The 24617-nt window shown below is 38.0% G+C and overlaps 1 protein-coding gene across 3 annotated transcripts in view; it reads right to left on the bottom strand.

Annotated features, from left to right (window-relative positions):
- Positions 1–24617, bottom strand: part of spidr (scaffold protein involved in DNA repair) — a 79338-nt gene that overhangs the window by 43014 nt on the left and 11707 nt on the right. For all 3 annotated transcript variants that reach the window (XM_066719642.1, XM_066719640.1, XM_066719641.1), the window contains 3 exons: positions 22471–22697; positions 17735–17835; positions 9527–9746 (listed from right to left, as the gene is read on the bottom strand). In XM_066719642.1, the coding sequence (XP_066575739.1) occupies positions 9527–9746; positions 17735–17835; positions 22471–22697 (548 nt within the window). The remainder of the gene's footprint in view (positions 1–9526; positions 9747–17734; positions 17836–22470; positions 22698–24617) is intronic.

Here is a 24617-nt window from a genome sequence, read left to right as displayed (position 1 = left end):
GCTTTGCTGCATACCTCGGTTGTAACGAGTGGTTATTTCAGTCAAAGTTGCTCTTCTATCAGCTTGAATCAGTCGGCCCATTCTCCTCTGACCTCTAGCATCAACAAGGCATTTTCGCCCACAGGACTGCCGCATACTGGATGTTTTTCCCTTTTCACACCATTCTTTGTAAACCCTAGAAATGGTTGTGCGTGAAAATCCCAGTAACTGAGCAGATTGTGAAATACTCAGAGCGGCCCGTCTGGCACCAACAACCATGCCACGCTCAAAATTGCTTAAATCACCTTTCTTTCCCATTCAGACATTCAGTTTGGAGTTCAGGAGATTGTCTTGACCAGGACCACACCCCTAAATGCATTGAAGCAACTGCCATGTGATTGGTTGGTTAGATAATTGCATTAATGAGAAATTGAACAGGTGTTCCTAATAATCCTTTAGGTGAGTGTATATATATATATACACACACACATACTTTTATAATATGCAATTAAATGTTTTACTGTGCATTCCCCTGGCATTGCTTTATTTTCGCATTAATAAAAAAATGAATCCTAATACAATTAATCTTTTCAGAACTGTTCATTTGTTATGATTATTACATAAATGAGAGAGAAAATAATTAAACTTGTCATGTTTATGTACAGTGAGGGCAAAAAGTATTTGATCCCCTGCTGATTTTGTACGTTTGCCCACTGACAAATAAATGATCAGTCTATACTTTTAATGGTAGCTGTATTTGAACAGTGAGAGACAGAATAACAACAAAAAAATCCAGAAAAACGCATTTCAAAAAAGTTATAAATTGATTTGCATGTTAATGAGGGAAATAAGTATTTGATCCCCTATCAATCAGCAAGATTTCTGGCTCCCAGGTGTCTTTTATACAGGTAACGAGCTGAGATTAGGAGCACTCTCTTAAAGGGAGTGCTCCTAATCTCAGCTCGTTACCTGTATAAAAGACACCTGTCCACAGAAGCAATCAATCAATCAGATTCCAAACTCTCCACCATGGCCAAGACCAAAGAGCTGTCCAAGAATGTCAGGGACAAGATTGTAGACCTACACAAGGCGGGAATGGGCTACAAGACCATCGCCAAGCAGCTTGGTGAGAAGGTGACAACAGTTGGTGCGATTATTCGCAAATGGAAGAAACACAAAATAACTGTCAGTCTCCCTCGGTCTGGTGCTCCATGCAAGATCTCACCTCGTGGAGTTTCAATGATCATGAGAACAGTGAGGAATCAGCCCAGAACTACGCGGGAGGATCTTGTTAATGATCTCAAGGCAGCTGGGACCAGTCACCAAGAAAACAATTGGTAACACACTACGCCGTGAAGGACTGAAATCCTGCAGCGCCCACAAGGTCCCCCTGCTCAAGAAAGCACATGTACAGGCCCGTCTGAAGTTTGCCAATGAACATCTGAATGATTCAGAGGAGAACTGGGTGTTGTGGTCAGATGAGACCAAAAATCGAGCTCTTTGGCATCAACTCAACTCGCCGTGTTTGGAGAAGGAGGAATGACCCCAAGAAAACGATCCCCACCGTCAAACATGGAGGTGGAAACATTATGCTTTGCGGGTGTTTTTCTGCTAAGGGGACAGGACAACTGCACCGCATCAAAGGGACGATGGACGGGGCCATGTACCGTCAAATCTTGGGTGAGAACCTCCTTCCCTCAGCCAGGGCATTGAAAATGGGTCGTGGATGGGTATTCCAGCATGACAATGACCCAAAACACACAGCCAAGGCAACAAAGGAGTGGCTCAAGAAGAAGCACATTAAGGTCCTGGATTGGCCTAGCCAGTCTCCACACCCTAATCCCATAGAAAATCTGTGGAGGGAGCTGAAGGTTCGAGTTGCCAAACGTCAGCCTCGAAAGCTTAATGACTTGGAGAGGATGTGCAAAGAGGAGTGGGACAAAATCCCTCCTGAGATGTGTGCAAACCTGGTGGCCAACTACAAGAAACTACAAAGAAGTCTGACCTCTGTGTTGCCAACAAGGGTTTTGCCACCAAGTACTAAGTCGAAGGGGTCAACTACTTATTTCACTCATTAACATGCAAATCAATTTATAACTTTTTTGAAATGCATTTTTCTGGATTTGTTTGTTGTTATTCTGTCTCTCATTGTTAAAATACACCTACCATTAAAATTATAGACTGATCATTTCTTTGTCAGTGGGCAAATGTACAAAATCAGCAGGGGATCAAATACTTTTTCCCTCACTGTATGCATTATCCTATTTCGACCACAGCCTTCTCAGGTGATACAGTTACTGGAATGTGATCATTCAAGTCATTAAATTCAATTTAGACAAATAATGAATGTACACAGTTGTCACCCTTATTTTCCTTATTTTATTTTTCATTAAAAGATAATAGAACCGTATGTTTCCGGTGTTTGCATCCGCCATTTGCAATTTATTTTTGCACTCTGACGCCGTCTCCGCATTGGATTATGGGAAATAGGGGTTGGAGACCCTCAAAATCAGATTGCATTGTGGGTAAGAATGAGTGAACAAATGTAGGGAACAAGATGTAGGGAATGAATTCAGACACCACTACAAAATGGCCAACACCTGAAATAGAGCACTATTTAGTGGATAGGGGGTAGTTTCAGACACCGCTCCTGTGTATTACTACACTGTAAACAGAGGTTTCCATCTTGACATTTTGAGCTGTGTGTGTGTTGCTTCTACCAAAACATGGATCGTCTTGTTTTGATCAGCAGACTGTCTGGTTCCAGAATATGTCATAATTGTCAATATTTCAGAGATTTTGTATTCCTACTCAGACCAAGTATCCCCTCAATGCAGGGCGTAAATGCGGGGGGGTATAAAAAACTATTTTGTTTTACATCAGAGACTGCTTCACATTGTTATAAAGCTGAGAGTCTCGGCTTTCATGGGATACCAAACACTTGGCAAACAACACAACAGTGAAAAGTACACATGGGATTAAAGAGAAACACACAGATTTAGTGCCCTTTTAAGGATACCAGAGGGGTTTGTCAGCTTAAGGGGTTACATTTTGTTAAACAAAACAATTCCATGATTTCTTTATCTCCAATTGTTTATTTGTTCTATGCTTTAATTCCAGAGTACATTGAGACATTAAACTGCGTACATTTCAATAAAAACTAGAAAAAGGGAGGTGTTCTAAAACTTTTGACCAGTAGTGTACAGTATCCCTGATTACTCTATTATGTTTAAAACAGTATAGCATTGAACTCCATAAGGTGATTCCTTGCGGTTTAATTTTGCACTCTGTTGACCTCACTCAGATATGTAGGAACTTCCCTATTACTCAATGAAACAATGTATAAACCACAAAGCTGATCGTGTAATTCTGACTAGAAGCATTCTAACAGGTGTGAGGTTCAAATCTTAAATTAAAAATAAATTACCAAAACTGCACAGTGGCAACACAGTGTCTATAAAAGTTTGAAGGCCTCATAAACCTTACAACCATGTGTTACTTTTCAAGACATTTAAACAATAAATTATGTAAACAAATGCATTTTTATTTTTTTTGCCATACTTGTACAACTAAAATATTATAGGATTATACACCTAGGGTGGGTATATAATCTTATAACATTTAAGCTGTACAAGTATGGCAACAATTGTTTTGCATTTATTAAGAAATTTAGACAAAACTCAGACAAATCATTGTCCCACAGTTCCCTACATCTGATTTCCTGAACAGCAAAATATAAGATCTTATGTAAAATCCAAAATCCTAGAAAGGGAAATAAGGGTAAATGTATCCACTTTCTTTCTTGTCGGACACATTTTTAGAATCTAAATTATTATGTATTTATTGGCAGATGTCCTCAACCAAGCTAACTTGCAGTTTACACAAGCATTACAAAAGTGCAGTACACATTAAGAATACCCATGATGTAGAATTATTATTAAGCAGATCCCACTTTCTTGATTTGTTACTATATATCTTTTCCATAATCTACATTTATCATCAGAGGCATCAGTACATGCTCCCAAGTAGAAACACAGTAGCTCCTTGGTTAAAAATGGAAAAAGTATCTTCCAAGTGTACAACTCTTATCAGATCATGTATGCTAGGTTACTGCTTAATAAAGCCAAGATTATATGTAATAAATGGCTCCTCCCATGACTCTGTAGATCTTGACATCACTTAGTGTATTACCAGACAATCTGTCTTTCCATGAGTGAATGGTATTTCCGCCATGAAATCTCAGTATGAACAAAACCCCTAAGGCATTGATAGGTTAAACAGGAAAAAAAAGGAAAAAAAAAAAAGCATGACACGAAAATATGTAAAAGAATCTATTAAAACAAAACAAAATCACAGCACAATGCAAGAGACAAGATTACTAGATTGTCACAGTTTTGGCCTTATACATCACTTACATCTTAGCTGTCAGGTAAATTAACATGTTAAAACAGCATATCTCCAGTCATTATATCAATTGCTCCAAATGCCACATCTCAGATCCGAAGGTACACACAATATTTGTACTTTTTAAATAAACACAAAATTAAGTAATAAAATAAAAATTGGCATTCAATTGCTTGTCCTCATTTGATTTTTGTATTAATTTGCCTAACATGTCATGTGGGTGGCAGACCAGCACACACCCACATGGACAGCATTACTATGTATGTGTGGGCTGAGAAAGTCTACAAGCTCTGGCAGGTTTTTGGTTTCGATTTTATCAAATTGAAACCAACTGAATGTGAATAAAGGAAAGGGACAGGATATCTATTCATGTATTCTACCTAAATCTTGCACCTGGATTTATCTTTATCTATGGGCCGCAAATATCACATCTAAAACATAATTGGAATGCAGGATGCGCTTTATATTCCAGAGGTCACTGGGTCAAATGTGTCTCATGCTAGTAGTTAGGAGTTCCCAGCAAAGGTGCACAATTGGCGGAGTGCTACTGGGGTTATATGGGAAATCCTTGGCTCACTGCACGTAAGAAACTTTTGTCATTTGTCAAGTACCTGGAGTATGAGGATATATGTTAAGGAATTTTATCCATGAACTATTTGTAATGATCTGTATTTTTTATTTTATTTTTATGAGAAGAAATAGTACATTTTTTTGGCAAATATTAGACCAAAATATTAGAAGAAAAAGAGCACCTGTTTGACTATATTTTTATTAACAAAATACAATGAATTGTAAGCTGCTATGCGATTTGTTGAGCCCTATTGATTTTCCTTGCTATTCAGTTAACGATTTATTCTATGCACCTCCTACACACATAAGTGCATCATTCATATGTAAATAAGTACACACAGAGACTCAACATTTATTGAATTTTTGATCTCATTCATGTGACTGTCACAGGCTAAACTTCCTTTTAAGGACAAAACAAGGATGTTCATGTCGTTTTTTTTCCCACATTAGCAAAATATGAGGTAATATGCGTTTGATGAGATTTCTACAATGCTGGTTAGATGACAAGGTTAGCCTCTGTGTTTCTACAAAAGATTGTCATGAAAAAGTAGAGGTGACTATGACACTGGTTTTGAGTTTGCTGTAAAGAGGAGAACTTCCTGAATTTCCATAAAGGCTTCCATCCTTGGTATGAAGGAGGCCTGCCCTGTTTAGTTTCTGACATGAGATCAGGTCTCATATGTTGTTTTATGTGATTACAGTTTGGCCACCTCAACATAAAAATACAAAAAGTTTAAAACAAAGGTAAAAGCAGACAACTGCAAAAAAACATAATATACAGTGAGGGAAAAAAGTATTTGATACCCTGCTGATTTTGTACGTTTGCCCACTGACAAAAAAATTATCAATCTATAATTTTAATGGTAGGTGTATTTTAACAGTGAGAGACAGAATAACAACAAAACAATCCAGAAAAACGCATTTCAAAAAAGTTATACATTGATTTGCATGTTAATGAGGGAAATAAGTATTTGATCCCCTATCAATCAGCAAGATTTCTGGCTCCCAGGTGTCTTTTATACAGGTAACAAGCTGAGATTAGGAACACTCTCTTTAAGGGAGTGCTCCTAATCTCAGCTCGTTACCTACACTCACCTAAAGGATTATTAGGAACACCTGTTCAATTTGTCATTAATGCAATTATCTAACCAACCAATCGCATGGCAGTTGCTTCAATGCATTTAGGGGTGTGGTCCTGGTCAAGACAATCTCCTGAACTCCAAACTGAATGTCTGAATGGGAAAGAAAGGTGATTTAAGCAATTTTGAGCGTGGCATGGTTGTTGGTGCCAGACGGGCCGGTCTGAGTATTTCACAATCTGCTCAGTTACTGGGATTTTCACGCACAACCATTTCTAGGGTTTACAAAGAATGGTGTGAAAAGGGAAAAACATCCAGTATGCGGCAGTCCTGTGGGCGAAAATGCCTTGTTGATGCTAGAGGTCAGAGGAGAATGGGCCGACTGATTCAAGCTGACAGAAGAGCAACTTTGACTGAAATAACCACTCATTACAACCGAGGTATGCAGCAAAGCATTTCTGAAGCCACAACACGTACAACCTTGAGGCGGATGGGCTACAACAGCAGAAGACCCCACCGGGTACCACTCATCTCCACTACAAATAGGAAAAAGAGGCTACAATTTGCACAAGCTCACCAAAATTGGACAGTTGAAGACTGGAAAAATGTTGCCTGGTCTGATGAGTCTCGATTTCTGTTGAGACATTCAGATGGTAGAGTCAGAATTTGGCGTAAACAGAATGAGAACATGGATCCATCATGCCTTGTTACCACTGTGCAGGCTGGTGGTGGTGGTGTAATGGTGTGGGGGATGTTTTCTTGGCACACTTTAGGCCCCTTAGTGCCAATTGGGCATTGTTTAAATGCCACGGCCTACCTGAGCATTGTTTCTGACCATGTCCATCCCTTTATGACCACCATGTACCCATCCTCTGATGGCTACTTCCAGCAGGATAATGCACCATGTCACAAAGGTCGAATCATTTCAAATTGGTTTCTTGAACATGACAATGAGTTCACTGTACTAAACTGGCCCCCACAGTCACCAGATCTCAACCCAATAGAGCATCTTTGGGATGTGGTGGAACGGGAGCTTCGTGCCCTGGATGTGCATCCCACAAATCTCCATCAACTGCAAGATGCTATCCTATCAATATGGGCCAACATTTCTAAAGAATGCTTTCAGCACCTTGTTGAATCAATGCCACGTAGAATTAAGGCAGTTCTGAAGGCGAAAGGGGGTCAAACACAGTATTAGTATGGTGTTCCTAATAATCCTTTAGGTGAGTGTATATAAAAGACACCTGTCCACAGAAGCAATCAATCAATCAGATTCCAAACTCTCCACCATGGCCATGACCAAAGAGCTGTCCAAGGATGTCAGGGACAAGATTGTAGACCTACATAAGGCTGGAATGGGCTACAAGACCATCGCCAAGCAGCTTGGTGAGAAGGTGGCAACAGTTGGTGCGATTATTCGCAAATGGAAGAAACACAAAATAACTGTCAGCTCTTTGGCATCAACTCAACTCGCCGTGTTTGTAGGAGGAGTAATGACCCCAAGAACACCATCCCCACCGTCAAACATGGAGGTGGAAACATTATGCTTTGGGGGTGTTTTTCTGCTAAGGGGACAGGACAACTGCACCGCATCAAAGGGACGATGGACGGGGCCATGTACCGTCAAATCTTGGTTGAGAACCTCTTTCCCTCAGCCAGGGCATTAAAAAAGGGTTGTGGATGGGTATTCCAGCATGACAATGACCCAAAACACACAGCCAAGACAACAAAGGAGTGGCTCAAGTTGAAGCACATTAAGGTCCTGGAGTGGCCTAGCCAGTCTCCACACCTTAATCCCATAGAAAATCTGTGGAGGGAGCTGAAGGTTCGAGTTGCCAAACGTCAGCCTCGCAACCTTAATGACTTGGAGAGGATCTGCAAAGAGGAGTGGGACAAAATCCCTCCTGAGATGTGTGCAAACCTGGTGGCCAACTACAAGAAATGTCTGACCTCTGTGTTGCCAACAAGGGTTTTGCCACCAAGTACTAAGTCGAAGGGGTCAAATACTTATTTCACTCATTAACATGCAAATCAATGTATAACATGCATTTTTCTGGATTTTTTTGTTGTTATTCTGTCTCTCACTGTTAAAATACACCTACCATTAAAATTATAGACTGATCATTTCTTTGTCAGTGGGCAAACTTACATAATCAGCAGGGGATCAAATACTTTTTTCCCTCACTGTATATACATCACCACAGTCATAGGAAATTACACAAGTTGCCCTATCTCTCTCTAACTGAATGCATAGATTAATTTACTGTTAATCTTGTAAATATCTTTTGTGGAAAAAGGGAATTATTTTGATAAGTTCAGGCTGAATCTGCAGGAGTCAAGTACAACTATTTTGTCAAGACATCGAGTTTATTAAAGTTTCCTTTCTTTGCACAATCTCATTCATGTAGTGTAGCATAATTCAGGGAATGGGTTACTGCTTTGTTTGGAGAAATATAAACAAAATGAAGCCCCAAGAGATATTGCATGGGAGCAATGGCAACATTTGTATACTATTACACTGGTAAACTGATTACAAAGGTATTAAACCTAACATGATTTGCCAATAGGGATGCCACAAACATCGCTTAACTATGAAAAAATGAAATAATCATTAGAGGGGGCCTACTTTTAAGAGTCAATTTAAACAAAAAAAAGGGAGAAGAAATAACTTTGTACTTAATCAGAATACAAACATAAGGAAAACAATAGCATTTACTGAATAATCCATGCTAACAGATTTAATTAAGTATAAAGAAAAAGGCAAGTTAAATAGTCAATTTATTTTTAGCCTACACAATTGGGTGTAAAATCTTGCTACATACATTTGTACTGTTTATTCATTTATGCCTAAAATTACAATGTGCACAGATAAGACCTGTTTGAGTAAAGCAAAAAAATAGGCAAACATTCAAGAAATCAGGTTAAAAAAAATAAAAATAGACAATTAAGGAAAGGGTTTGTCCTATTTTTTATATGAAGGGTTCGGCAAAGAGGGAAGAAAAATAACCTCTAACAACGGACAGCTTTAAACTTGTATAATCTAACTGCCAAGACCATTTTTCTTTATCTTTATCTACAACTCATCTTTTACACTTTGTTAATCAAGCTTTTTTTATATAGATGGAAGTATACAAAATATATAAGAATACACATTTGGTGGGACAAAAAACAAACATCACTATTTTCACTCAGTCATTACTTACAATACTATGATGGTGTGACTATTCTATTGCAAAATTAACAATAGTACAAGTGCTTTACATCATTTAGTTCAATGGGCTAAGACACTTACAGAATGAAAACAATCCCAAATAATTTAAAGAAAGATGAACCATTACAGAGCAAGATGGAAGATATCACATTTAGTGCTTTACTGATTTTCATCAGTACAATATGAATATAGATGACAACAATTGCCATCTACATCTGAACGAATGTGTAACCCACTTTTTATTTATATAGTAAATGCAAGAGAGAGGTAAATGGGTACTAACCATGGGGGGTACACATGTACAATGTCTGTAGGACGTGGCACTAGGTGGGTGGCTGTGTCTCTGCTGAACAGAACCTGCAGCCGGGCCTCGGCAGAGGGAAAGGGACTGCGGGCGCTGCCATCTGGAGAGGGCTGCTCAAACAGCTGGCAGAGGGCAACCTGAACAGAGCCCTCCTCCCAAACCTGCAGCACCTGCAGAACCAGTACCCCAGCTTTACACACTGGGGAGGGGGAGAAGACGAGTTATTAGTACATTCAACTCTGCTTCAGAGTACTTTAACACATGGAAGTAGTAGTCATCATAAAGAGACTGGAGTCACTGTTATATGTATAGCAAAGGACCCCCTGGCTGACTTACACCTCCCCACTCCCTATAGCCAATCACATCACATCCTGTTAAGAATCCCAGTCGCAGTTGGGTTTCACAGCCGAGTCCCATCAGCAATGCTTGGATTAAAGGGCTCAAGGGAGCCTTACAGTTCTGTCATTTAAGAAAGTCATCAATGTATGGGCATCGTTTCTGTTTCCAGGCAGACTGTCAAAGACTAGAGGAAACATGCTGTGAAATCAGACATTTCACTGGAAAAGTTACACAGTTAACTAGAGAAATATAAACAAGGATTCTTGTTTTTTGCTGATGGGGAATGTACTATACAATCCTTGCCTGATTGCACCAACAAAATTGATATAAAACTGAGTAATTCCCAATCAGGGCCTAGTGGATCCTACAGGCTTGAGATTTCTGCCTCTTATCCAGGCTGTTCCACTAGCTGACTGTGACTGCCAACCTCACTGGAGGCACAAAGCCTGCCAAGGGTCATGATGCTTTGGAGTGAAGGGGGGTGGAATATCTTGTCACTGGCACCTGATGCACCTGATGGACCAAACATGGTTAGTGAGCTGTATCTGTTCTCTACTTGCCATTACAGCTAAACAGTTTGTTAAACTTGCTCACTGCACAGGGCAATATTGGGTTGCAGAATTTGGCAGAATAACATCTGGCAGTTCTAAACAGAATCCAAAAAAGCAGAAATACTTTGGCGTTAAAAATAATTATCTTTAGGTCTGTAAAGTCATATTATGCTTTGGGGAAAAAATGTTGTGCACTCTGATATTTAATTAGGAATATGACAATCTCTGTGCCACTTTGTAGAAAATACAAGGATGCAAATGAACAAGCAAGTAGAAAAGAAAAGAAAGCATTATAATTACTTTAAATTAAAACATACTCATTAACCCTATGGGGTTTTAAAGGCCGTAAATTATGTGGACTTATTCAAAGCTATGGGTAGAAATACTTCATTCATTTACAGCTATAATCACAAAACAATTTTATATATATATAAAAAATAAACGCAATTCAAAGCATTGAATGTATAATAAAATAAATCATGTGAAGAAGAACATTCGAACCCCAAAGGGCAGAAGCTGTGAACAGTAACCAGTTTATATCGGTTTACCTTTGCTTGTGCTGGCACCAATTCTCTAACCACAGTCGGGATAATCTTACTACACCCGAAGGCAATACATTGAGAACACAATGTTTCTCTTCAGCTGTGGAACAATGTCTGGTTAAAATACCAGTAATTACAGGGTTCCGTCAGATTTAAATCACTTGGTTGAATATTTGTAAACATTTTCCAAACCACTAAACCTTCACGCATTTAGTAAACATTTACAACTTACTTTCGCTTTAATGTGCATATTCATTTATTTTCGGCACAAGGCTACAATGTATGCCATTCTGCCATTAAAAAGAATCTGAGCACTGAGCAGCATTCTAACTCTGATGACATGTTGAAGGGACAACATGGCCAAAAGATTACAATTGCAAAGAGCGTAAAATAACATTTACTAGTGGGAAAATAAGGGTAACAACCGTGTACATTCATTACTTTTTTAAATTGAATTTAATGACTTGAATGATCACATTCCAGTAACTATCACCTGAGAAGGCTGTGGTCGAAAGAGGATAATGCATACAGTGAGGGGAAAAAAGTATTTGATCCCCTGCTGATTTTGTACGTTTGCCCACTGACAAAGAAATGATCAGTCTATAATTTTAATGGTAGGTGTATTTTAACAGTGAGCAACAGAATAACAAAAAAATCCAGAAAAACGCATTTCAAAAAAGTTATAAATTAATTTGCATGTTAATGAGGGAAATAAGTATTTGACCCCTTCGACTTAGTACTTGGTGGCAAAACCCTTGTTGGCAATCACAGAGGTCAGACGTTTTGTTGTAGTTGGCCACCAGGTTTGCACACATCTCAGGAGGGATTTTGTCCCACTCCTCTTTGCACATCCTCTCCAAGTCATTAAGGTTTCGAGGCTGACGTTTGGCAACTCGAACCTTCAGCTCCCTCCACAGATTTTCTATGGGATTAAGGTCTGGAGACTGGCTAGGCCACTCCAGGACCTTAATGTGCTTCTTCTTGAGCCACTCCTTTGTTGCCTTGGCTGTGTGTTTTGGGTCATTGTCATGCTGGAATACCCATCCACGACCCATTTTCAATGCCCTGGCTAAGGGAAGGAGGTTCTCACCCAACATTTGACGGTACATGGCCCCGTCCATCGTCCCTTTGATGCGGTGCAGTTGTCCTGTCCCCTTAGCAGAAAAACACCCCCAAAGCATAATGTTTCCACCTCCATGTTTGACGGTGGGGATGGTGTTCTTGGGGTCATTCCTCCTCCTCCAAACATGGCGAGTTGAGTTGATGCCAAAGAGCTCGATTTTGGTCTCATCTGACCACAACACTTTCACCCAGTTCTCCTCTGAATCATTCAGATGTTCATTGGCAAACTTCAGACGGGCCTGTACATGTGCTTTCTTGAGCAGGGGGACCTTGCGGCAGTGCAGGATTTCAGTCCTTCACGGCGTAGTGTGTTACCAATTGTTTTCTTGGTGACTATGGTCCCAGCTGCCTTGAGATCATTAACAAGATCCTCCCGTGTAGTTCTGGGCTGATTCCTCACCGTTCTCATGATCATTGAAACTCCACGAGGTGAGATCTTGCATGGAGCCCCAGACCGAGGGAGACTGACAGTTATTTTGTGTTTCTTCCATTTGCGAATAATCACACCAACTGTTGTCACCTTCTCACCAAGCTGCTTGGCGATGGTCTTGTAGCCCATTCCAGCCTTGTGTAGGTCTACAATCTTGTCCCTGACATCCTTGGACAGCTCTTTGGTCTTGGCCATGGTGGAGAGTTTGGAATCTGATTGATTGATTGCTTCTGTGGACAGGTGTCTTTTATACAGGTAACGAGCTGAGATTAGGAGCACTCCCTTTAAGAGAGTGCTCCTAATCTCAGATCGTTACCTGTATAAAGACACCTGAGAGCCAGAAATCTTGCTGATTGATAGGGGATCAAATACTTATTTCCCTCATTAACATGCAAATCAATTTATAACTTTTTTGAAATGCGTTTTTCTGGATTTTTTTGTTGTTATTCTGTCTCTCACTGTTCAAATACACCTACCATTAAAATTATAGACTGATCATTTCTTTGTCAGTGGGCAAACATACAAAATCAGCAGGGGATCAAATACTTATTTCCCTCACTGTATATGTATTATTACAGAGTAGGCCATGGATTTATTTTTGTATTCACTCACTTTCTGCAACTTAACCTTTCCAAATCGTTCCATCTCAATTCCAATGGAATCTACCACATTTTTCTGCTAAGAATCTTGGAGTCACCCTTGACCCCACCCTCTCCTGCTCCCTGCATATCTCCACTCTGACACATACTTGCCGACTCTTCCTGAATAACCTGCGCAGAATCCGTGCCTTCCTCCACAACTACTCAACTCAGCTGCTCGTCGAGACCCTGGTTCTCTCCTGCCTGGATTACTGCATCTCCCTCCTGGCTGACCTGTCTGCATACCCACCCGCTCCAGCTCATCCAGAATTCAGCTGCTTGTCTGGTGTTCTCTCTGCCTCAATTCAAACACGCTACTTCACTACTCTGCTTCCTCCACTGGCTCCTGATCTCAACTCACATCCAGTTCAAAACTGTGACTCTTACCTACCGATGTCTAACGGTAGACATAATAATAACAATAATAATAATAACTGGTGGAACGACCTTCCCACTGAGGTCTGAAACGAACAGTCCCTGACCACATTCCATAGATTACTCAATACATACCTGTTCAGACTGCACCTGTAATATAGCTGTCTAATCTCCTAGGCTATTCAGCACTCTTGCTTTTATGCACTTTCTTATTAAACTATGGTTCCTAATAACAACAACAAGAGGTCTACTTCGGTGTCAGATATATTTTGTTTTTATTGGAAGTGGTCAGCAAGTAAGCGTACTTGTATGGTTTACATTGCGTGAAACAAAATAGTAAGTCCAGAAAGCTGTTTACAATACAGATGAAAAGCAAAAACACTTGCTGAAGAGTACAGTAATCAAGAAATCCATATAGACAATCAAAACTGGAAGTGCGCGTTGCAAACCATATCTCAGAATCTAACATGCTCATGAACACCAACACCCAACACCCTAGTGCATATAAGCTGCTGAGATGTCACTGTGATTACGACACTGATTTCAATGCAAGAGCGCTAATTTAGGACATACAGTTTAATGTTTAGTTCCATGGTTGTTGCAAGTAAAATCAAATTGTTTGCAGTGGTATGGTTTTGAAAACCAGTGAATTTTAAAGATAAAAAAAGATCTAATGGTTATTTCGGAGCCGTTAGTCAAATAAGTGCGATACGATATATTAATCTTAAAAGGCAGAAAACATTCCATTTCGAGACTGGAACAGTAAACATCTATTGCAATTGGTGTGAAACAGTTATCTGCGGAAGAAAGGTTAAGCATGTCTTGCTTTTTCTTCTTTCTTTCCACCACCCTTTATCAGAACCTTTTTATTTTGAAGTTGTTGGTACACAACCACCTAAAACTACACTAATGGTTCCACTCTTTGCAAAGTTCAAAAAGAGAGTTCGACATATAAAATAGCCACTCGTAGAATTCTTGTCTGATCACGTATGCACCATTGTACTGAAAACTGAGACTGCTATTTAGTTAAAAAAAAAAAAAAAATGGAAAAATTACAAAACCCACGCAAGCAGAAAACTTCCTGTCGCCTACATATGCATTCACTTTCCTCTCACGGTAGACAGAAGCAGTACTTTATAGTGAGCATAACCAACAAACAGTCTGAATTTCCTGAATGCACTCCTTCTACCACAAACAACCACAGAATTCTAAATGAAAATCATGAACCTTGCATTGAATCTCTATGAAAAACTGAACACACAAGATTGAAGATGTAGTAACAAACTATACTTCCATTATCTCATTTGTATGTCTCAACATAATGATAGTAGAACAGATACTGCAAATAGCATTCTCCATGATAAATAAATAAAATCCACAGTAAACAAAACAATCTAACAGCATCTACATTGCTTATGATACAAATTTAAAATCATGCACTGCTTTAAATGCAAATAATTTACTCATTAACACGGGAAGTTGATAAAATGCAAAAAAATTAAACCGGGATAGTTTCACAGGGTAAGGACAACAAACATATATGCAATTTTCAGATCTTTGCTAAACGAATGTTAATCCTGTACCTTGTCATCCCCAATCGTAACCTACTAAGAGTGGATTCATATGGATGGTTTTATGGTTGCAGCATGCCAACATGTGATTCCATACTCTGTCCTGTGATGAAAGGATCTTTTGGGGGAAAGATCCCCCTTGTGTACTCAAGTCTGCCTAGATTACTTTATAGCAGTTTAAAACGAAAGTCAATACAGCTGTCAGTATCAGCTCTTGCTCACTTAACTGGGGTAGTTATAAAAAGTATTTGCCCATTTAAAATTGCATAAGCATGAGATATAAATGCATTTTCTTCCCGTACATGATAACTTTTTTTCTGATTTATTCTAGTAATCAGCTCAACTCATTCAGACATTTTATTTAAAATATTTAGTCTAAATTCCAGCCGGTTTCTATGCAGTCATTACTTTTACCATTGTTTACTAAATGACTGAAAAACTGTCAAGAATGTCTAGACTAGGCAAGATAGTACTAGAAAATAATGGTGGGATTTGACTACATTTTTTATTTTTTATTTTTTAGAGATTTTCTGTGCTTCTTTCCTGAGAAAAACAAGACAACAGTGTTTACCGACAATGTCTGTACAGCCCAAACTCAAAATACTAAAGTAGTGACTTCATTTAAAATGAAGAAAATTGGTAAGCATATTTATTATGGCTTGTTGAATAGCCTGTAGATTGTGATTAAAAGCTATCCACCTGGAAGCAGCAATAAGTGATTGTCTCCTTAAGATTAAGAAAACAGTTCACATTAGACATCATAATTTGGCAGAAGTTATTAAAAAAATAAATATTTATATATCCTGGACCCTGACTGACAAAGATAGAAATGCTAATCCAAAGTGATGGTCAGACCTACACTCTGAGCCTAATAAGGTAGATCAAAACCAGTATTCAAAGGATCAACTCAGGAACATCCCCTGGGTTCATTAAATGAGACCAGATCAGAGGGCAGTCATCTGCTTCCAGTTTCTTTCACTGCCATGGCACAGTGTAAATGTATGCTCAACATATTCCAGGAAGCCCCAACACCCATCAGCAAGCCAATGACCCTTCAGCATTAATGCAGAGTGGTTAACAATGGCACAGTTTAAAAGGGTGTTTTCACCTTACCCAAGACAATATGCTCCAGTCAAGGATGAGATGACCCTCTCATGGTTTACACGGTTTTAGTTTATTGCACTCGGGATGAGCTGCTGTTTAGCCAACATCATGCAAAGTAAGGGCCACAGCGTGAATTAATATGTAAATTAGGTCTAGGTACAGTGCTCATGCTGTTTTTGCAGGAAAATCTCAGAAATGGTGGTTTACATGCGCAGGAACAGTACTCGAGACACTAGACACAGAATCCATGCCTGTCATGTGACAACTCATTCAAATTAAACAGTGTGCAACTGTGGCTTGTGCCTTGAATCCAAGTGTTTTTTCACGTCACTGATGGAGCTTGCAAGCCATGAATATAAGCGTTTAATAAAGTTAGGATTAAAACACGATGTACAGTACTGAACAGTGCACAACAGACCCACAACAATATAGATAGCATAATAACAGGGAACCGCAAAAAAGAAAAACACCTTTCCGCATTGCCATTAACCTGAAATATACCATTGCTAACCATGAAAAGTCCATCAGCAACTTACTTTACCTTAAAACAAACAATAAACTGACCAGTTATCTTGTACTTTTATAATGCGGCTGTTTAAGAATATATACAATTAACCCAGTAGCATTTACACGTGAAATGTGGGTTTACATGTAGAAATGGGCGTGTTTTTCCAATGTTTTCTTCATTTTTACATAATTTTCTCGAGTAATTGGGACTGACCCTGTCCTTCTCTGGGACTGTTTATTTTGGCCACAAACCTGATTCTCCCAACTTTGAGATAAACATGCATGCGCATCATCTCTTCATGAGTTAAAAACCCTACAAGTAAACTCCCCCAGTGAACCAAAGAATTAATAAGGGTGAACAATTGCAAAGCAAGAATGACTTGTAATTGTAGACAATGGTTTTTAAGAAAGGTCTTCATATTGTATGGGACACAAAAGCTGGTATAATATTAAAACCTCTAGCCAGTGTTAAAATAAAACTAATAAACGTTTGACAATCTTATCATGTGATGCAAATAATAAGCTAAGATAATAATGTTCAAATCTTGGCAGAACTATAAAAACTATTTATTGTCATGCAAGGCCCATAACTCAGCCAAGAACATGCAAAGGGGCCCCGATAAGAAAGCAGTATGGGCTAGTAGGAGGGCAACAAGGATATGGGAACAGTAAAATATACAGAATAAAAACTAAATGATATTGGAAAGCAACTTTTACATGTATAGATGTATGTATATAATTAAGGTTATATTCTATGTTTACAAAACTAACAAGGATACTACAGGAAAACATTTAATGAGTTGCTTAATGTAATGTATATTAACCTTTTTAACTTAAAAACTAAAATATCGATATTCTGTTTTCACTACTGCAGTTTTTAATATGTACAGTAGGATTTATAGGACTTTGTAGTATCAATGATTTTTAAAAGTTAATTGAAAACAGGACAAGTTTAAGACATACTGATGGCGAGTTCTCAGCACACAGACCTTGCTGAAGAGAGCTTACCTGCCGGGGTTTTACTGGCTGAAGGTGATTGATGCCTCCAGAAGCTGATGGCAGACCTCTGTCTGCACTGCAGCCGACTGAGTCGCTCGGCCAGGCCTCCCCTGCAGGGGGTCAGAGACAACAGGGTTGTGAAGAGGAGGCCAACACTGACATGGTCTTCACAGTTAGATTTTCAACGTCTCAAACAGAAAAACAACTGTCATTTACATCACAGCATGTTCCTCGGGATCTGATCTGATCTGGTTTGATATTTTGCACTGTATTGTTAGTTTACTTGTGTTAACCATTTTCATACTAAGTATGTGTTCAAATTTCACTCACAGCCTTTGGCTATCTTGTCAACATCTGGAAGGGGTTTCAAAGTGTAGTGACACAGTGGGGAGTTCCTTATATCAGCTCTCTGATCTTGTGTTATCTTCTCATCTACACAAGTGGAAATTACTGCTTTCAATTAAAAAGAAACTTAAGGCAGCATGAGGATAGCAAGGTCAAATAACCTCTGAAGAGACTCAAAGTCTGTTAACAGGAGGGACAGCATTATCATAAATCTTCTCTTCATTAAACTGATATATTAGTAGCCCCTCATTTATTATCTGCTCTGAAGTACCCATCATTTACAAGGAAACTGAAAATTCCCAACAGAATGAGGGCGTTAAATGTATATTAGTAAACAGAACAGGTCTGTCCCATTGTTCAGCCATTTTCTTTATTCAATGTCAGTTATTCATGGGTACAGATAATTTTTCAGTCTTAAATTGCATGTGAAAAATTAAGGAATAGATTTTTATGCCCTCAGCTTTTCTGAACATGAGCTCAAATACAGGAGGGACGTCTACTTTTCAAATAAATACAATGTAATCCGTTAAGTCAGGGAAGCGTTAATAAACCTATGCTGGCCAGTTTCTGAAACCGAAGCCATGATTGACGCTGTAGGAGGTTATTTAACATTGCAATGTGAATAGCTTCTGGTAGAGTTCCAGGGATGTACATACCAGCTTATTATCACCTTGCCAGACAGTTTTGGCCTTTCGGTAATGCATTAATGATATTGCCAGAAGTGCCAGTAATGGCAGTTTGATCCAGCTTAAACATATTTACACTACACAGTTCTGAAACACTAAAATGAATCCTTCAAGACAAGTACCCAAAATATGGGCAAAGAAGTGCAGTTTTCACAAAGACGGTTGTTTTGTTTTTTACTAATGTTTGCATACAGAAAAATACATTAATAAGAAACGTACTCCTGCAGCAAGTGAGAGACTAAATGTCAGGCAGCAGGACTAAATGTTCCAGTGCTGGTACTTACCACCATGGTCACACGCTCATCAGGACGATCCTATTCGTCAAGAGGAGAATTCATTGTGTTCAGCTAGTTTGTATGTTTTAAAGGTTTGTTTTATATAACAGGTTTGTGCTCTGTTAGGTAGATGATTGTCCATTATGACTTATGACAATCTATGAGACATCTACATACATTTTAACTGTACAATTTGATTTGTGCAGGGGATGTTTCTCAACACACAGCACATTGTATGGATGACATTTTGAGTCAAAACATTTGTTAATTTCTGTTTTTAATAAATGTCACAGATTGTGAAATTTGATGATAGTGTGCATGTGGGGACTCAATACCACATATCATTGGAATTCTGTGGGGGGTTATGCACAAAATTTCTTCATGTTATAATTTAAAATTGAGGTTTTGTTTAATGGAACATCAACTCACAGGATACAAAAAAGATCAACACAACATCACAAAATGTAAAGACAAAGGCCTTTGATTATGTTTTTACCAGGTAAGAATCTGTGTTCTCTGAGGCACTTTGACTAGACATGACTGAATCCTCCCACTTGCTGACACACCCTTAGTTGATAACATTTATCAGTATTGCAAGCAGCCATCAGTATAACATTAAAACTATGATATCTTTGCCAAGAAAATATATTTCAAATATGACATTTATTTTTCAGCTAAGTAAAATTCAAAACATTTGAAAAGACTTCCCATTAATGTCTGGAAACCAACAGGGTTTTATAGCGTTGAGAATTATGAATACACTTTACTATAATGGAAAAATTTCATTTTCATTATTCATTAGCCTTTTTTCCTCACCTTATAAATGTTAAATACTATGCATACTTGATCATGTGGGGATAATTACCAAAGCTGATAAGAAATCAAGCAATGGCATTGTTTAATGGAAGACTCTCTCTTAAAGGAAAGCATACATGCACCTTCATAGGTCCATACACAACATACAAAAACATTGTAAATGCTTTGCAAATCTCCTTCCTTCGGAAAATTCTGATCATCTTCAAAAGCAGAAAATACTAAGCTGAATTATCCGAGTTTGTGTTTTAAATATTCAAGTAAAAACTTTACCAACTCAACAATGGCCAAAGGTAGCACTAACTTTCTGAATTAAAACTAACACAATAACGATCATACCAGATCAACATTTAGAACTATTTGCTTACTATTTCCTTAACTGTAGTAATTTAAGTGTTCAAATTTAAAATGTGTGGGAATTAATCTTATTGCTGCACAAATAAAACCCATTTCTCAAATGTACTTATACTTATCAGAGAGCTATTAAGAACTGCTTATAATTAATCTTTAGTTGTAATCAAAGTGTTACAAAGAACAACACAGGTATGAACTCTTTTGAAATTAGGCATAATGCTTCTGTATAGACCAGCTGACCTCAATCCAATGTTTCATCAATCATTATCACCTCACCCAACTAAAACTCTTTTCACCAGTACAGCACTGCTTGATGCTGCCTACTGCAAGATATCAGATAAGTCTTTTTGTTTAATTCTCAGTTCTACGTGCCTCATGTACTTGATACATTCCTGAACCGTCTACTGTACAAGTCTTTGACATTTGTACTGTATTCTATAGTTTACCTCTCTAAAATATGTAACCTGAGAATTAACTCTTTTGTATAGTTTACTTCTTTGTTGAACAAGAGCCACCTTGAGAGAAATCATAATAATAATATTATTATTATTAATAATAATAATAATGTAGAAAGAATATTTTAAGCATATATTCAGGAAGGCCTTGCTGCCTAATCCTCATGTATGCAGATTAAGAAAATTCAGTTCAGCTATTTTTAGAATTCTCCTTAACTGTCAATAACATCGTAGAAGAGGTGTCTCATGTCTGAGGTGTGAAGCAAGAATCTTAAGGCCTTCAGGTTGCAGTAAATATGTGTATAACCAATAAGAGCGGTGTATTGAGTATGAGTATTGTAGGTTTGCCCATTGCTTCAAGGCATTAATGATTAAACCCAAGAAATGTTCCAGGCTGTATGCTTAACTCATACTGGCACTTTAACCAAACTGCAATACATGCAAACAGACTACACACTGTGTACAAGGGGCAAGGTACAAGGTTTCAAAGGCACAAAATCCTTGCACCCAATCTGGAGATAACATTTAACCAGACTGACAGAAAATGGCATTACCATCAAACTCTAAAAACATTAAAGGTTCATGTAACTTTGAAAACACAAATTATGGCATGAACATTAATAATTAATGTTGAAAAGGCCCTGATAGCAGTGAGCTTTGCTTTTAATAATTAACTAAAGGAGAACTGCTCAGTCAAGAATTTAAAAGCAATATCAAATGCAGACTAAAGAGAAGTGTGTTTTGTTAATGTGTTAAACTCTGTTCGCCAAATTCCTCAACTACTAAGATGAAATATAAATGTATACTTTCTAAAATTGCCAGAGGAGTTTATGTCGTCCATGGGAACTAAAGTTGCCATTTTCTGGAACACAGATAGCAAACTTCTGTCAAATCTGGACTCAGCAGTAAGGACATTACATTCTCCAATAAATGTTTTCAGCACTGGGTTAAAACAAAAGGGAAAAAAAACACTGCTGCCATTCAGCAATTCTCTACTTAGGATTTACTGGTCAAAAAGTCAAAAATATCCTTCATGTAGCAGTAGCTTTCAGGCTTATTGTTTATTTTTTTATGTTAATATTAATTCACATTTAATTCCAATCATCTCTCCTTGAGGGCCTGTTCCTTTAAGAAGTATAGCAATTAAGCAAAACGTGACTTGGCCTTGTTCAATTGGGTGGCACATCATCTCTTGTACTTTAACCATACAACAACAGCTGATTGTTTAAAACAATCAATAGTGTACATAGTGTGCTGGAATGAAAATACTTTGACCTTTCCCTACCTTGAAGTCTAATGTCATTGATAAGATTTAAATTACAGTATAAATCAAGGCAGAAATATTTATAACTATTATTTTTGTAATTACAATGTGTTTGCAGATTTGTAAAGATTAGGTTATACAAACAAAAAACTGCTAGTTATGTGTACGCTGCATATTTTTAAGTATGTCATATATCACTAGAGGCATTAGTTTTGAAGAAAATGTTATACAATTTAAAACTTTGCAGATTTAAATACTGATTTTAAGATGATGCAATTATAGGGACATTGTTGGTGGATATGCTTACAATTTGACTGCCGATATCTCATTTGAAATACTCTGGCTTCTCATTTCTATTGGTGTGATTTAAGATTTGCTTTTGAAAGTTTGTATTCTGGACAGAAGCACAATACACTGACCAAGTGCAGTGCAGACCAAGAGTATGGGACAAATTTGTGCCCGGAAGTGTGCTGTCCAATACACAAGTTTATAACAACAAAATTGAAAATCAAGCATTGTGTGAAAGAGGAAAGTAAATGCTTTAAGTCCATACCTCAGGAATTTGTTTTTCTTCTTGGCAGAATCTTCTGGGGTCTTGAACTTTCTGTCGGCCTGTTTATGAGGCGTCTGCAGCAGAGCCTGAGCAGACCTGACCCAGTCACTGGCAGACCTTCCACTGGCCTGGCATGGCTGTGATTGGGGCTGAGCCGTGCTGGCCTGGGACCTGGACACCACACTCTCCCCATCAGAAGAAAACTCTGAGATTTCAGCATCTGCAACCTGCAGGAGAATGTTTCTATTCTTAAAACACCATTTTACATTATTGAAACATTATATTTATCCTACAATATGTGTATAAGAAAAAAATGAACACTCCTAAGAGGTAGATGGGAGAATGATCACTGGAACATGACATATGTTATACTTTCTAGTGAAACCGTAGTTCTAAGCATAATTTATGTACATGTCTGAAAACAATGCATGTGCTGAGTCTCTTTCATCAGTTAGGGAAACAATGTAAGCTGACACCAAAACACACAATGCGATGCAAGAGACAGCCACCAAACAGACCTTATTTTAACCATCTCTCAAATAATGGAATGCTTGTTTTTCTGTATGATACCACTTGGATGATTAGCAAATATAGCCTATCATATGGAGCTTGTTCCCTTATTTTCTGAAACGGTGTGGTAGTTTAATTAAACCTATATACTTACACATCCAAAAGCAGAACTTCTGAAATCTAATTAAAACCATTAAAATGTAATTTAAAATGTACATTCTTGGGAAATAAAACATTTTGACTGGAAACTGAGTAGGTTACTTAACCTTTACTCAAGTTACTTAAAATGCTGAAAACTTTTTTTGTTTGTGAAATGTTTTTTTTGCCATGTATGATCTGTATAATACAACTCCAAAGAAACACAGCAGTTATTAAAGTACCAGAAAACAAAGAGAAACAATAATAGAATACAGGTTTTTAAAATTGTCAGCTCCATTTGTGCTCATTGAAAATAACAGTCATGCTATCCTTAGGGCAAGCTAAATTAAAAAATAAAATGTAGGGAGGGTTTAAAGTTAACTCTAAACTACTCAATTTAGAAACAAACCCACAAGGCTTAGAGGCACATTAAAGGTGCAGCATCACTACCAGACTACACCTGACAGAACGAGGAAACCAGTTCCCGTGGAAAAATCCAGGCCTCCGCCTTCTTGTCATGTGAAGACAAGATCAGCATTCCTCAGCCCATCAGCCTACGCTCTCTCCTATTTGAATGAACTTGACCCTGTTTGGCAGCATGCCAGCAGGCAACGTCACACTATAACTGCAGAGAACACGATGTTCCTGGCCTGCGCTCAAAAATGTGTTCACCCTGCAGTGGATGGATTGTTAGCATACAGTCTTTGCCAGTGAAATCTTTTCAATAGCTTGTTTTATTGAGCAAACAGTAGTATAGTTAATTCATACTGTAACAGATAAGGCATGGGACATTGATAGTGATTACACCAGTTTACCGCTGGTCCTCTTCAAACATACGTAGCATGCTATAAAGCTATGTGGTAAGCAGACTCCACGGTTTCCCACCTGCTAATTACCTGGGGCCACTATGTCCAGGAAGTCATAGTTCATAAAAATGCATGAGTCATTTCCGTCCCAATCCATGTACCTTTGCAGAGAAACTAAACACTTCTTAAATAATTAACTTCCTGCATCAGGAACAGGGTTACTCAGCAATCATATTTAAATAGTCAAATAAGATTTATCGAATATTATTCATATACAAAATACACTAAATTACGTGTTAAGAATCATTTAGACACAGTACATCACATTGGGGAAAAAAGTTAATTAAGAAATTGTCTGTTAACTGTAGTACATGGTAAGAGCTCTACTAATGTTCTCATATTCCACTGAATTTCATACCTTAAATCAATAGAAAAATTAATACTTGTTAAGCGTAAGGTGCGCTGCCCTGTGATTTATAATGGGTCTCTCACTTAATGATAAAGAGAAACCATTTGATTTAATTCTATTAATCAAATATAGTTAAAATGTAAAACCCTAAACAAGAAAAATGTAATACTCATAACCTGGGTTCATCAGCAGAATCAGAAGATTACTTATAAATGTTTACCTCTGGGTTATTTATAATAGTTGAACCACACTTCTGTTTCATGGAGGTTAATTAATTTACCTCA

The sequence above is a fragment of the Amia ocellicauda genome, chromosome 2 (genome assembly GCF_036373705.1).
Source record: "Amia ocellicauda isolate fAmiCal2 chromosome 2, fAmiCal2.hap1, whole genome shotgun sequence".
In the NCBI taxonomy this organism is placed as follows: Eukaryota; Metazoa; Chordata; class Actinopteri; order Amiiformes; family Amiidae; genus Amia; species Amia ocellicauda.
The sequence above is the reverse complement of the archived record's forward strand: the minus strand, read 5'-3'. Positions and strand labels throughout refer to the sequence as shown.